At 40.2% G+C, this 16,419-nt stretch overlaps 1 protein-coding gene across 2 annotated transcripts in view; it reads right to left on the bottom strand.

Annotated features, from left to right (window-relative positions):
* The window catches only part of LOC148672748 (netrin receptor UNC5C), a 177,983-nt gene that overhangs the window by 56,661 nt on the left and 104,903 nt on the right, over positions 1-16,419 (bottom strand). For both annotated transcript variants that reach the window (XM_088628611.1, XM_088628612.1), the window contains exons 3-4: positions 15,253-15,396; positions 1,737-1,840 (exon numbers count right to left, since the gene is read on the bottom strand). In XM_088628611.1, coding sequence (XP_088484737.1) covers positions 1,737-1,840; positions 15,253-15,396 — 248 coding nt within the window. The remainder of the gene's footprint in view (positions 1-1,736; positions 1,841-15,252; positions 15,397-16,419) is intronic.

Genomic DNA, 16,419 nt, shown 5'->3' with positions numbered 1-16,419 from the left:
CCATCTCTAATATCATGCACCACAGAAGTCATAAATGCTGAGTCTTCAGCATCTCTTTTAAACATCATAAAGAACTTTTCTCCAGCTCCAAAAATGAGGTGGAGAATTGCAGGCTGTCTCCGTGCACTCGGCACTAATCACTAACCTCATCCTGTCCCCGACGAATTTGGGATTCAAGAGTATCCGCAAGATCCTTTTGTCCTTTAAGCTCCAAAAAACCTAATCTTGATAGGAGGGATTTATGCAAATTTACAAATATGTAAAAATGTGAAAACAAAACAATCTACATTTGGCTGGTTCATCAGTGATACCGGATTTCACAGTATTCACAGGATGGGTTGCTGAGAACACCCTCAAATATAGCTCCACGTGTTATGGCTTTAATCAGATACCTGTATATCAAACATGAAGACAATAAGCTAATTTTAGAATTATATATGTCTGACTACATGGACAGTGGAGTATAGCACCATATGGGGGAATCACATGAAATTCCCTAAAAACATTTTAATGTTTTTCATGGAAAATTACTGCGTCTAGAAACAAGCAAACGGTAATTTACTGATGAGCAAATCAATAAAGAATTATTCACAAATTCCCTAAATATTTAACCAATGATTTCACATTTACAGAGCTATTTAAGATTTAATGAATTCCTGTTTTCATGTTCCTACTGTAAGAGTCACACTTCATGGCATGAGTGTACTGTACTCAGTCATTCCTGTGGAAAATGCTATGATCTTGGTTGCAGACCAGTAGCCCCAGAGTGGTAGGAAATGTGACAGCTTGCCAAGTCTTGAGGACATAACTGTGTGGCCAAACAGACACCAAAAAATAAAGACAGGCTGTAATTAATGCCCTAAAAAATTTGTAGTGACTCACCCCTGTGAAGATCAATCAATGCTTGTCTGGTCCATAATTGGCCATGTTAATTATACAAGCAACCACAGTCAAACTATATGTGATATTTAGTTCAGTGTAATCACCATAAAAAATGTGCCACCTTATTAAACAGAACAGCTTTAATACTAAATCCACATCCAGTCATAAAACAGATTTAAACATACTGTAAATGTTACTTGCTTTCACTTTTTAAAGAAGCCTGCTTCTGTAAAAACATAACTTGCATAGTATTAAAACTATAGAAATGAAATAGCTCATTTATTTTTGTTTGTTTTTTTATGTTGAGATGCAGCTTACAGATTTTTTTGAGTTGTTCTCAACAACAAAAAAAACAATCAAGCACAACTAAAAACCTGAAAGCTTTTACGTTGGTGCAATCAGGCCCATTCTAGGGGAAAGCAGCAATCAAGATAACTTCATTTTTCAGCAACTGTCTCTGAGGACTGAAGGCTTTTAGTAAGCGTGTGGAGAAAAGATCCCATCCATTACTGAGTATAAACCAATTTACCCTGAGCTTTGCAGAGCTGCTCATTTCTGTGTCACTTACTAATTTTATTTGAGGCTCACCAACAAATGCTCTCGCACTGTTCTTGGCATTTTGAATTAAGAAGAAGTGATGGCTTTCTGCCCTTCAATGCATTTGAATGGACACGGAGATTCATTAATCTGTTTCCATTCAATCTCTGCCTCCTGTAAAGGTTGGTTAGTGTTCACTGCCACTCATTTATCACTCGCTCATTGAGCGTTGATGATTCTAAGTGCCCCATATCCAGACACATCTCTTTGGCTGCTAACGTCAACGGCTGTTAAAGAGAATGCCCTTTGACCCTCACCTCAGCTCCGGGTATCCCCTCAGGTGGGCGGCACTGCAGCAGCACTTCCTGTTCCAGGGAAACCTCCTTCCCCAAGGGTTCCTGCTCAAAGGTTTTCCTGAGATCTGAAACAAAGTCACAAAGAGAATCATTTAACACTTAAAACACACACAAGACCCCACAAGGAAACCACTTTAAAAGGGCTGCCTTGGAACACAGGCACAGACCTCAGACTTCAAGCAAAAGATGTCAGAACGTACATGACTTATTTCTGTAAAGCATGTAATCCGATTTTTTAAAACGTTTATTTCTCCTTAAATTTAAATCATTGTTAAATTTGTTTCTGCAGTGCACTCACATGTGGTCCCTCCAGGCACTGAAGACAAGAATGTCTTTTATTAATCATCAACGCAAAAGGCGAAATTCCTGTATCCTGAAAACTGGCACAGAGCGGTATTGAATTGCAGCGTCTCAGGAGACTTTGTTGAAGCAAACCTGGGCTTCCCAAGAAATCTGACCTTTTTTGCTTTCTTGTGCAAAAAAGTCATTCATAATGAATGTTGTACTCATTCATATTAAGTTCCCATTAGCTTCAAACAAACAAACCAGCAAACAAAAAACATGATAAAAATAATGTTGTTTTCACAAGTTACTATATTTACTGTTAAAATAATAATGCTGTGCTGCTTTAAAATAACACTTAAAATTACAAACAACAAATACAAACCTTTTTTCTGCTACAAGTTGCAGTTTAAATGCACTTAGCAGTTAAAATATTTGTTGATCAGTTAAAAGCTATTACAATTGATTCCCATTCTCTACAATCGACATTCATATTAACATGGTTATTCTTAAAGATCTATGCTCCAAGACACAGTCTGATCCCATGAACTCTGAAAGTAACTGTGAAGGTTTAAAACTGCAAAAGGCAACACTCTGGCCTGATCTCAGTGATGCCCCAGTAACTGAGGAGCAGAATAGAAGCCCTTATCTTTGGCCAATTGACAGAACTTGCTATGTGTAACTTGTGAGTGTGTATTATATATCCTGCACTTAGCTGATATGATCTGATTCTATTTTAAAAACAACAAAGAAAACAAGCTTCCACAAAATCAACAATGAAGTCCTTTCCCCTCCGAACCCACAAGGGAAAAGGTGTCCAAGGTCAGTAGCAGATTGTTACACACAGATTAAATCACAATGTGCCCAGAAAACCAGGTGGAGATGCTGGAACATAATCAATGCACTCTACCCCAACAGAAAGCTAATTACATGAGATGATAAAAGTGTGGTCACATTTAATTCAACTACTGAATCAAAATATTCACTGAACCCTGGCATTGTCTGTTGCAAGGCTGAAAAATAAAGTATCAAATTTAGTACAGCTAGTTGACTTTTGAAGCAGGTCTCATTTATATACAGGCTGAACAGAGAATGTACTATTTTAAGTATTGTAAAAGGATCACTACATCTAGGGTGAAAATAGTATTTTGCTAGGGTTTAGCAAACCCATTAACTTTGTAGATAACTGTACTCATTGCAGGTATGTACCACACACTGGTACAGAATGTGTACAGACACAAATGATGTAAAGGCCCCACAAACATATTGCACACTAAGAATTGGTTTTCAGTACTTTAATGTTCTGTTTTCTGTACTTTAATCTCTATTGGGATTGCTTTTGGAATAGTGTGCTGTGTTTTTGCCTTAACGACACAGTAATTCCTTTCATTGCTCTGAATGAGTCTGTCACTGATTCCACCCGTGTGCTTTCTTCTGCAATGTCTCTTGGACGAGCAGGAGAGGTACAGTAGGAGTGTTCAGTGCTGAAGACTGCAGTTGTTTAATCTGTTTCTGCTGAGACACCCGGGGGATATCCTGTCTCATCTTTGTGGAGGGCGACGAGGGACAGACTTCAGACGCCTCCTGGGCAGAGCTAATTCAGTGGTGAGTAATGAAGAGCTCTGAAAAAGAACACTTATCAAACGTCAGACTGGATGGAAACCAGAGGCATCCTGAAACTGCAAGGCAACTGTCAACGAAAGATTAATTCCCTCCCTCCCTGGACCTGAGGCACATGTTCAGTCTCAGTCAGTACTCCGATATCCAACCGGACAGGGAAGGAAGTCAGCACCAACAGATCAACCTTGATCAGAAAGTCAAGTTTTTTTGTTGTTGTTGATTTAATAAGAAGCCTTTCTTTCAAGCTGATTAAATAGGTGAGCGCTGAAGGAAAGAGCTGCAGGCAGCCGGCGATTAAGGCAGCAGTCACGGAAGGCAGTCTTTCCAGGTCATTAGAAACATATTCCAGTTTCTGTAGAGCAGTCGTAGAGATAACATCTTCCTGAAAAGAATGAAGCTCGCGCACCGTTTCTTCAAACACTTTTCAATCACATTTACAGAGGTTAGACAGCTCATTTTAATGGGAAAGCCCTGATTTAGCAACCTAAATGGTTCCCTAAATCACATGAGAGAGTGCAAACCTACTTTAATCCAGAGCCACACACATTACAGAATCCTAAAAACAGACGTCAGGCTACAAAATTCTAACTCATACTGCCCTCACTGTTGTTATGTTATTTAGAGCTGCCTCTTGAGAGACTAGAGCTTAGATTCGGGGTCGGCCTCAGAATTGTGACTCCAACTTCAAAGTTGGCGTGTTATATTTAGCATCATTCTGGATTCCTCTTTCCTGATGTAACTTTCATATTAATTTTGCAACTTTGACTGATCCAACAATCGGCACTTCTCTCAGAACATAACTTTCACTCAATATATATTTCATGAAATGGTGCTCTTCCTGACCTTTGTTGGTGATGCTTGTTATGTTGGACCCTGCAGCAAATCAAAATTTCCTGAAGGAGGTGAAAATACTGTACATTTTGAATTAAACTAGAAGTAGATTAAGTATTTTAAAGAATAAGTTATGTAATTAAGCCAAATGAAATAACATTTTAATTTTATTTTAATCATAATTACTGTGAAGATGAAAACGGATGTGAGGGCTCCTCCTTTAGATTAGACTGAATTTTGTCTCAACACAGCCTTGGCTGAATCAAACATGCATGACTTCAAGCACCTTGTCTTTTAGGTTCTAAAACATAAGAAATTTGTTTTCTAGGCTCTAAGAAAGAAGAAAACACAAATTATTCAAATCTAAAACAAAGAGTAAGAAAAAGTTTCAGTCCCCCTAGTTTCAGTGAAACTAGGATTGATTTCAATGGGTCTCTCTAGACTCCACAAAGAGGAGAAAAGAACAGAGTGGGACTCAGCTCCTTCCACGCTTCTGAACAAAGTGAAAGAGAAAGACAGATTCTGACTAAGGCCCAGTCATCTGGGTCAGATCCAGCCCTCTGAGTGAAACTGCAGCCACTGCCTAAGCTTCCCACTGACAATCAGGCCAGCCACTGTTTCTAATCAATCTAAATGTGTACTAGCCAGGCTACTGGTAATCGTCTCTGAGAAGACCAGAATAAATGTGACTCGCAGCGCTGTCATGATGTAAGCAATGCAGTGCGGTAATCTGTCAAAAGGAGAAACTAAGAGAGCCTCTTCAATTTTCCGCACTCCTGGAACATAAAGAATAGTGCAAAAATCCAATAATGTTCTTATTACATGTTGACTTACCAGCATATGTGTATAACACTGTTACCTGGGTCTCTCTTTCTGCCCTGACTGGTGCTCAACCTGACCCTGACAAGACAACACTCCAAGAAATGTCCTCAGTACTGCTTGAGTGACAATAGTTTCCTTGCAAGATGAAAATGGAACAGTGTTGCCCTGGATACCCTCTGTCGGTTTGGAGCCACAATGAATATTTGAGGCATGAACTGGACCCTACAGAAGTCCGCATGACAGCCTCTGCAACATGGTGCAAACCACGAGCCACGGATGAAGCCTGTGTGGATGATGAAACTGATGAGCTTAATGAATTTAGCCAGATCATGTGAACTGATGAAGCTGTAAGTGGTTAAGTTTCTTTAACACGTTCTCAGCTGCAGTCTAATATACTGTAACTAGTGCCCAATTATTGTTCAGCACCGGATTCCCACCTATGGGAAAAACTGCCTTAATGACAGTGAGCATGACAAAATCAACAAACTGAATTTATTGTCACATAAACAGGAAAAAGGGTTGGTGAGGCTAGTTTGGAAGAGGACAACGGACATATCAGAAAAAACGTGACTTGTGCGTTTATGTTTGAAAGATGTATACATTTAATTGTATTGGAATGCCCAGTCTCCAGTCTCCTCTCACATTTATCCACTACTACAGCTAATAATAGAATTTGTCCTACATATGGACGCTGCATGGTTATTTTAAGGACAAGCCCAAAGAAAAAGAAGTCAGGTTTCAGGTCTTTCCTGCCTTAGAAACATATTCTATCACCTGGGGTGAGATTTAACAGAGTCTTTGTAAACCAAGATACCATGAAATACTGTGTGGGAACTGAGGTCTTTAGAACACAAAAACCCCTGAACACTAGGGTGCACAGAACACTGCATGATGCGAGTTTGTGTGTGTTTGCTTATGTGCCTAAGCAATTGATTTTCTTAAGAAATCACACTGCACTGCTGTGGGAACGCAGAAGTCTATTTTAAAGTTTTCTTAAGTGCATTCCTAATTTTGGAAAAAAACGTCAAAGGCTCTAAGCATCATTGATTCCCTTCTAAAACTTTGGAAGCCAAGACATCTAAACCATGGCATTATTATTAAATGTTTATGTTATATAGACTGTGAAACTGCAATATTTTAAAACATCCGATATTATTATCAATATCATTATTATTAGTTATACCAGCAGTTCTAGAGCTCTACAACATTTTTAAGTTTTTAGGTTATTTGGATATGGTCTACCAGGAACAATTATAATAAACTGGAACAGCATGGCTGAGTAGCTTGTTCCAGACTTCCACAACCAAACGTACATTACCTGTCAGGAAATCACAGCCCTTCTGTCACATGAAAATTACCTTTGCAATAAAAAAAAAACTTTGTACTAGTCCTGGATCAGCAGTACACAACCTGGGTAAAGCCTGCATTCAACTGAGACCATCTGTCCACAAATTGCAAATTACGAAGGTACTGGCTTTATCTGGCTTTTTTTGAGAAAGAAAATATTTCTACTCTATGTGAACACACCATCAGGTCTTTGGTTTGTAATTTGCTAGGAGCATGTGGAGATACGTTTTAATTCCTTTCTTTACTCATCCGGCAAAGTAGCTCTTTTCATTTCTCCTCACAGAGCACTGACTAATTCACACGCACTCTGGTAGATTCTCTTCCATTTTATGTGGCAACCACCTCGAGACACTCTTTTATTTCCAAATAATTATGGTTTCTTGCAATAGCTGTGGTAAAATCTATTCCAAACTTACTTGATAAATCAGGTCCTGAAATTCCACTTGCAGCTCTTACCCAAAACCGAGACTCAATTATATTCCAAGGACTTTATTCTCATACATCAAGTCAACTGACTCTCACATGTTACCGATTTCCCAACAGGTGTGTTTTACTATTCTCAGTCACTCAGGCGTTGTCCCGTCTGCCAGATCTGCCCTCTCCGTTTAAAGACCCCTGAGCTGCATTTTATCACAGGGCTGGCACCTCTGAGCACAAACTGAGCTACTGTTTGCAGAGGGCAAAGCTAACTGTCTGAGTGACAAATTTAGCAATATTAGAACAAGCAAATACAGACTTCAAAGCCCCAAAAGCTCATATGATACAAGTTAATAGTTTCCCACCTGAATTGATCTCATCTCCCTCTTGTGAAATTAATAGAAAATAGTATGTTACCCCCCTATCCACTCTCCCTGACTCATTCCTAATGCACGGTGTGCAAAAACGATGGGATAATTTTCAAGCCCTTTCCTGTTTGTTATGAGTAAATTTCCATTAACATTCAAGCTAGTAGGCAATTTCCTGAAGAATGCCACCAATTTGCTTCTGAATAAACCAATAAAAAAAGCACTCGTTTAATAATATTTCAAGAACCCAGCACGTCTCTAGAAACCACTTTTGCTTTGTTTACAGAGCCAGTGACAGCAGCCTTTACCTCTAAATGCCTGTTTGTGTCATTGTCAGTCAGCCCACTTCCACACACGACTCTGCCTCAGAGCCATCCCAATTACTCCTGATCCAACTAGAGCTTTTCCTGGCAATGTTGTTTTTGCTTCAAGACAGATTTTATTCACAAATAATTTTTGACTCAGACTGTCTTTGCAAGCCAGGTGGTCAGTAATGTGATAAGGCAGCACTATCAGTGTCAGCAGAGACTACGCTGGGAGCCTGGTTTGAAGTCAGGCTCTGTCAGGATGAAAAAGGATCCTTTTTGCTCCTTTGCTCTCTCCTTTTGGAACATTTTTTTTCTGATTTTAAAAGATCTCAGCACAACCTTTTCTCTCTTTTATCAAGAAAATAACTCCTTACCACAGTATTAACTGGTTCTAACACAGCCTACCAAGGAGAGGAGGCCATTCAGCTCATCCTGCAAACCCACAGAGAAGGCAGGACGTTGCTCCCGCCACCTCCTGTGTGCTCATCTGTTTGTCTATTTCTTTCCCCCTTGTTTTCAGCAGGTTTTTCTGATCTTGGGTAAAGTTAGCCCTGCAGTGTGTTCATAAGAATAAGCCAGGGGGTGCATGTGGACTGAGTGTCACAGTGCCAGGTACTCGCCTGGTTAGGCTGCTCATAGGAGCCTCACAGCAACACCAAAGTCAAAGAGACAGCAGCACAGCTGCAGATGTAGAGTGGCAGGCTCTCCAAGCCTGACCGCCACTTTCACCTTATTCACTCTCTCACCTATTTCCAATCTGCTGCAGGTACAGAGAGTCCATTTCAATCCCTCAACTCAAGTGTCACCACAGCCTCGACAGCCACAACTGTCCAGTGTTTCTGACTGACGGTTTTTTGTGTAACTTAACAGACTGCTTCCGCTTCTTGAACTGTGTTATATTGCTCACCTCCTTCTATTCTTTTTTTTTCCTTTTCCTTTTTTCCCCCTCTACCAACCCCTCCCACACCTTGAAGGACAACTTCAATACTTTTTTGTTGTCACTCTCTCTCTCTCATCTTTTTTCCTGATTCTTACACTCACTTCCATACTGTACATTCAATTTCTTTTCCTCTCTCCTCTTCATTTATTTTCTCTCTTTGGTGTGATGATCAGTGTGAACTGCATTACAATATTATCTGTAAACGCAAAACAAACACACTAAAAACAAAAGGCAAATACAGTGAAAAACAGGTGTAGCCAAAGGAAGGATGGGAGGTGAAGCAAAAACTCTGCTTGGTATTCCACAAAGTTACAGTTTTAGAACTGAGCTTTTAATGTTCAAACCCACAATACAATAATACTATTAAACTGAAGTTGCACCGGATGTACAGTAGAAAAAAGCCAAATCAATTAATAGGTATAACATCAAATATATGATGTAAAGATCTAATAATTTAAGCTGGTAGGGAATGTAAGTACATGTAAATAAAGATACCAATAGCAAAGAGTAACATTACAGGAGATTCAGCTGATACAGGGCTTAAACAAGTAGGACTGAAGTGATGGACATGTTCTTTTTTAATTACAACATTACAAGCAGAAAAGAAGTCAAGCATTACGAAAAATGTCCTTCAGTGCGATACTCCCTGAGGGTTCAGTCTGTAAGCCACACGACAGACAAGTTTCCTGAGAACTGGATGACGGCTGTAGAGGATTAAAGCAGCCTCTCCGAAGAACAGTTCATAGTCATCTCCATACCTTTTTCACAGATTTTTCCAATGCAGGAGGACACACCGCTATCATTCTTGAATTAAAAATTAAGAACCCGCAGCTGTTTTTTTTTTAAAGAAATAAAAACCTCACACAAATGCCTGTGTATGAGAACTCTAAATGCCTTTAATTGCTTAAATGTCTTGAATGTGAAAAAAGGCAGCATTTAAGGTTTCTATACATATAATCCAAAATAAAACACAAGTTAATTTTTCCCTGACTCTAGGAATCTGGCACTTTTCTGCGCTATCCTGCTCCGTCTACACCTCCTAGATCAGGACTGCAGGATCTAGAGGACAGGAAGACCCACCCTGGAGACTGAAAGACTATGCAGAAACCGTTGCTAGATCTAGAATTTTGAAATGATCCATTAGGACTAATTCTGTCTCAGGAGGATTTCAAAAGCACCTGGTAGGTGGAATTAATTGGTTAAATTCAATTCTGGATGGGATTAGTACACAGAAAATTATTTGCCTTTTTTCCCTCATCTTTACTCTTCTGATTTTAGCTAACTCACTATTGTGTTCTTAGCAGCTGTCTGCTGTCATCAATTTCCACTGCCAGAGAGAAAGAGTCCTTAGTATGTCCGCATGACTGGAGATTTCAGAGCAGCAGAGACTGAGTAGTGACATTGCAGGCTGGCTGCTTAGAGAAATCTCTCATCCCATCAATGTTGCTACACATCGTCCGACACACAGCTGACCTTGCATTAACAAATGCTGGCTGCTCGTTTGAGAAGCGCATTTTCACTCTCTGAATTTACGTCTCTGGTAATTCTATTACACGCTCACTGATCACAAGTGCTGAAAGTATTTTCTAATGGAGCTGAAAACTAGCTGGCGTACGCTAAGAGTGTGTGACTTCTCAAGATCTCCTCCTAGTCCAGGGTGTGTAAAATTAACAGCCATGGAATCTGTCACTTTGTGGAGCTCTTGCAAAGCCATTTTGCATCTGCATAAATTTCAGAGTGCCACCATCTAGGATCAGTACAGATAACCCTGTGGAATCACCAGTGTGCACCTCTTCTCAACTCTCTATACACAATAGACATAGGCAGGCATGTGCCTTTTCAATACATGTGTTAATGAAGTATAAAGAAATGACTGCAATAAAGCAACAGGATTTGAATCTAAATCAGTCCCTTAAAATGTAAAACTCAAGCTTAGCCATCCATTTGGAGGATGAATAATTTACATTTCTGTCACCTGATGCACATGATCCTACACATTCAATATAATCAGAAAATGTGTTAGATGTAAAAATCACTTAACTCACGCACTGACATAACAAGTCTTCAGGAAAAAAAAGACAAAATAAAGAAACAGTACCACAGAGGATTGAAAATTAAAGACTTAAATGCCTATGAAAATCCACTGAATTTGTTTAGAGCTTTCCATCCCAGGGGATCTCAAAGCATCCCTTGATACTTGTACATACACAAGTATGTTGTATGTAGCCTTTATCCACCACTGCAATGCAGCGCCCACGTGTGTGATCTGTGATGGCCCCCATGCACAGAACCTTAGGCAGACAAGAGAGAAATTACTTCTCCAATAGAATGAAAAGAGAGACAAAAGAGTGGATACCCTGGTCACCATACCCGGGCTTTGGTTTGGAGTGGGAAGAGCGCCATCTACAGGTACACTTAACCACAAGTACACCACTGTAAACCTTGTTTTGCTGTTGGGCCGTGGGCATTTCCCCCTAGAGAGGAAGGTGGGTGGGTCCGAACACTGGCACTGATCTAGACGCCCAGCTTCCACAACTCAAAAGTCAGGGCCAAACAAAAAACACCTGCTCTCCAGGTTCCTGGGCACTTAGGAATGCGTTTCCTCAAAATATCTGCCTCCTAACAGTCTCAGCAATCTAATGTGAGCAATTTTCTGACTGCCAGTCAGGGCGACTTTATGGGTGACTTGAGAGGATAGTGCCTTTCCATGGCTGGCCGGATTACAAAGCCATTACATGTGGAGCACTCTGGGGCGCTGCCAACAATGCCTTTAGGAGCTGCACCTCTGGTTCCACCTCCCACTTCAGCAGCGAGAGCAGCACTTTGTATAATCAGGTGTAATAAGATTTCTACAGATGATAAATAAATGTTTTTCTCATGGGCTGAATGAGCAGTGGTGCACTCCGGTTTAAATAAAAATAAATTGCGCAAACTGCTGTAAGGTCTATGGATTAAAACATTCCCTGCTAATGTTACTGAGCAAATGTGCTGTGGCTCGGCCCTGAGTTAATGGAAACCATGCCCTCTCTTAAACAGACATTTTAATCATGAGCTAAGTAATGCTTCAGACTGATAAATAAATGCAGTCAGAGTAGGAAACTGTGATCAAAGGAAAGCCACAATGCGGACATTGTAGGCACATTTGGCATGTGAATTCTGTCAACTTGTCCAATTCCTTATCTCTTTGTGTTGTGGAACTCTGCTTGATTTGGGGTAATGTCCCCCGAAATCAGTGGGGGAATAGCAGTCAAGAGCCTTTGATGTGCACACTTTGAGAACAGAATCTGGAGAAAAAGGGCTAAGTGGATTTTTTATTTTATAGACGGAATAACTTGTAAAATGTGTGAGATTGTAACGAGCAGTTGGAAGTGTACTGGCACAGTCCTGGTTCACCTGTTAGTTTCAGGTGTTTTGAATGGTATATGCACGGTATATGAACATTAAGGCTCCTCGAAGTTCAAGTTGGCAATCTTGCTAACCTCTCTGAGCTTTAAAAGACCGTAAATCAATTGTTTTATCTTTGTTGCTTTAGCCGAATTACTTTCATATGCTAACATATTTGCAAACGCAAGCCTGCTCTTGAGTTGTTTAGTATTAGAATGCTTTGACTGTCACAAGTAGATGGACACACAGCTTTAAAATAATTGGACACACATGCCCATACATTTTACTTAAGGAAGCAATTTGACCAAATCTTAAATTCATTGTATTCATTGAAAATATCTGGGAAAAATGTAGTGCCTTAAGTACTGTCTGAAGGCTGTGTTTATTTGCAAATGGCAACTCTGCTTATCTTTATGCTGTTATTGGTCACATGCTGAAAAACAAAACATATAAGATTTCCAGGCCATTACTGTTATAATGGTTATACTACAGCTAGATGCTACAGCTTCAAAAAGCTTAAGTTATACTTTAAAAATAATTTTGCAATAGTTCTGTCTTTCTTTTCTAGTTTCTTTGAACCTGAGCATGTAATCTATAATTAGATTTAATTATATTTTAAGTTTAATTGGAGTTGAAAATATCTGTAATGAATTATTTGAGACAAAATTGCTAATTTCACATAGATTGTAACCGTTTCTAAAGTTAATTAGATCTGGTTGGATAAGTGTAATTGTTTGCTGCACTGAGCTGGAAGCTAATAAACCGATCAGCTTTAACTGAATTTCGGTGGACACTGCAATATAAATCAGTTAGTTGTTCTTGGAGTGAAAGCACTCTTTTTAAGATTTACAGTGATAAACCTGTGATTTTTCACAGGTGCAATAATACAGTTAAACTAATTTTCCTGTGTGTTAACTACTCTTGTTCTGCTCAGTTCATCTTATTTTTTGCATTTGAAAAGAGTTCCCATTAATGAAGAAATTTCACTGTGAACACAACAGCAGTCAAATATACAATATATATAATTTCCATTAAAGGAAATTGTAAAGTAATTTGCACTTCTTAATTCTTATAACTTTGGTCTGTCGGTAAGCTGACAGTAAAGCTTATAGCCTGAATTAATCAGTTTTAAGAAGCTCAGCCAGGCTGGGTCTAGTCAGTGCTGGGATGGGAGACATTTAAGGAGAACCAGGAAAGACATGAGGTCTGTCGGGATTAACTGTCTGCTGTTTGGTGACGGGACACTTCTCGATGTAAAGTGGGATTCACATCAGTTTATTTTTAAATCATGAATTTATTCAACTGAGATTGCAGACTTAAGATTTGTACTCATATCTTTTTAAGTTCCAAACAAACATGGCTAGGAGATAAAGACACAACCACACCAAACACTATCAAAAGTACAGAGGAAACAGGTCCTTTAAATCCAGCGAAGCACAAGGTAAAATACTCCTGCTGGGCACAGGGAGCTAAAGGTCTCCCTTTCCCACTGAGACAGCTGGAGCAAGTAATAAATGTAACACTCAATACAGCAACAGAGGAAAGGTGTCAGACCGGCAGTAATCGGCTGTTTTTTGCTCTTACATCTGCACAGTAGTTCAGGGACCTTGAAGGGGGTCAGCCCCCCAGAGACCAGAACTCTAGATGATGGGAGGTCTTGGGAGCTCAGTGTCCTCTGCTGTAGGCCTGACTAGACCAGACCTGCATTACTTTGTGACTATTCCTAATAATCTATCTTAAAGAACAGGCAGCAGACTACAGAATGTGGAATGTGCCGCACTATTCACATACTGTAGATCTGCCGTGGATATATATATACATTTTCTCTTATGAAAAACATGCACTTACTAAGACTTTTGTAGTGGATTTTTAAAGCGTACCTTGGGGCGGTTTACACAAGAAGCGCTTTATAAATCTATACTGTATTGTATTGCACTGTAATGCTGAGGATATTCTGTTCGCACAGTGGATGACATTTTAGCCTGAAAACTGAAATCAATAATTGGGCTTCCAAAAATCAATGTTGATCATCAATTTACAGCTACTGTTGCATGAATCCACAAGAATAAAAAATACTGCAGTGTGCACTCACTTTTTATACTAATCTAGCCTTCCAGAGGGAGGGCTGATACAATTTTCCCAGAATTAAAGTGAAAGAGTATAAATCAAACCCTGATGAAGAACTATGGACTATGTGACTATGGACTACCTACAGCACTGCACACAAAAATCTGCTTTTTGTAACCACTGAGCAGTGAAATGGTGTTACCAATCAAACCAAAGGAACACAGAAAATATGTTAAGTCAAAATATGGTACTTTCAAAAGTGATTTTCATTTTTAGCAGGAGAGTCAGAAGATGGAAAAAAAGATATTTGTATACTTGTGGCTACAAAGAATTCCTGAATTATTTCCACACTTTCATACGCTTGTTTATTCTTTTCACTTGGTTTGCTAAAGAAAAAATAAAAACCTTACTTTAAGCACGATTGCTGTTTTTCTTACAGTGGATTGTGTTTCATTGAACAACTCTATTTTAAAGAGAGCGTCCTACTCATAATTTCGTTGCTGAAACCTTTGAAAGTGCCCTGTGCTGCTATCTCTCAGCCCTCTATTGTAAATTGCAAACAAGTTAAATGTGTAAATACAGAAATCAAACTTCTGCAATTAACTTAAATGTTACCATGCTCAGGAGGACACAGAGTACTGTCTGTGGGATGTCATCAAGTAGGAGAACGAATGGCACTCATAAAACAGCAAAACACCTGTATGTGCTTCTGATAGCAATGAGATTCCATACCTCAAAGCCAGCGCCTAGGCCTTACGGCTGGGCACAGGACTGTCATGACCCTTACCGATAGCCATGACTTCTGATGCTATTGTGTCTACAATGTCTGATCCACAGTCATCTGGTGCCACAAATAGGATTCAAGTCCCACTCAAGAATCCCTGTTTTATTCTATATAATATAGATGCCTCTGTACCTGTTTTTTTAACAGCAAACCACGATTCTCCACAATAGTAAGATTTTGCAATCCTACGGAAATTTGCTGATTAGTCATATAGTGGCGATTTTATCAATGTCCGCTGTGACTCATTCTACTGCACCACGGTGACACCCCTTATGCTGTGTCTCCTGGGGTGTCTGTTGATACTCACATGCGATTCGAACATGGGCCTTGCGGCTCTTGGTGGTGCCCGCCGAGCTCCAGGCCACACACTGACACCAGTAGTCCTCTGGGCCGAACAGCTCCTCCACCTGCTGCCGGGAGATCTCGATGCTCGCCTCCCGAACCACCAGCCCTGTCGGGACACAAGGACAGCTAGGGTCATCTCTGCAGACAGCGCTGCATGATGAAATGGCCCCACTGCTTCACCATGACACATGCTTAAAGACAGACGGGGCAAAAGTCAGTTTTTGACTTTTTCAAGCCAGCTTGTATTGCATCGAACACCAGCTGGCACTGCTGGCAAGCTGAGCTATTACTGTGTACATGAGTCCTACAGGAACGTCAGAGCTGAAACAGGTACCCTTTGAGAGGTAGAAGAGTGGTACAGTTCTTACATTTTATAGGTTGAAATACTTCTGCTTAACACTTTATTTGTTACAATTCAACAGAACTGAATTTACTTTTGTTACAATCTTCTGTTTTCCATAGGTTAACCTTTTACATAAAGGTTACATATCAAGTCCTTTTATTCTTTTGTTTCCAGGTTAGGTTCTCTGTCAGGTTAGGTTTCCATTAGCAGGCGGCTGATGTTGCAGTGCAGCTCAGCTCACTCTCTAGTGCCCTTCTCCCAGTCACACAGCACAGGGCCCAAAACACATGTGCAGGCTGGTCAGTGGAGCAGGACATGTGAGGCACAGGGGATCACACCACCCAAAATCAGAACAATCCCCTCATGCAAGTGCAGAAGCCACGCTGTGATTTTGCTGTGGCTTGCTCTTTCCTTCCTGCTCCTCGGAAAGCACGATGCCTTTTGTCTAGATGTGGCATGTGCGCTCGAGTGAATTAACGGGGTCGCAGAAACCTGCCAGAGGTCTGTGTTCTACATCTATCCATGTTCGAGTCATTCAGAACAGGAAAAGAAAGGGGAAAAATCAGTTGGCTGTTTATTTCAGGTTCAGGAGATCTACACTGCTTCCCTTATGATCTGGGGCGTAATGCGCTGTGGTAATGCGTCCCAGACTCCAGCTTAGCACTCATGCAAAATTTAAATGCTGTGTAGCAAGACAGAGGCCGCAGACGAATCGGGATGCAGCTGACGATTCTTGTGATTGTTAAAGCGTTTTTGCGCTTTGCCAGAGGATGCTGTTAAAAGCAG

The sequence above is a fragment of the Lepisosteus platostomus genome, chromosome 4 (genome assembly GCF_059453375.1).
Source record: "Lepisosteus platostomus isolate fLepPlt1 chromosome 4, fLepPlt1.hap1, whole genome shotgun sequence".
Lineage (NCBI taxonomy): Eukaryota > Metazoa > Chordata > Actinopteri > Semionotiformes > Lepisosteidae > Lepisosteus > Lepisosteus platostomus.
This window is presented reverse-complemented; position numbering and strand designations above follow the sequence as displayed.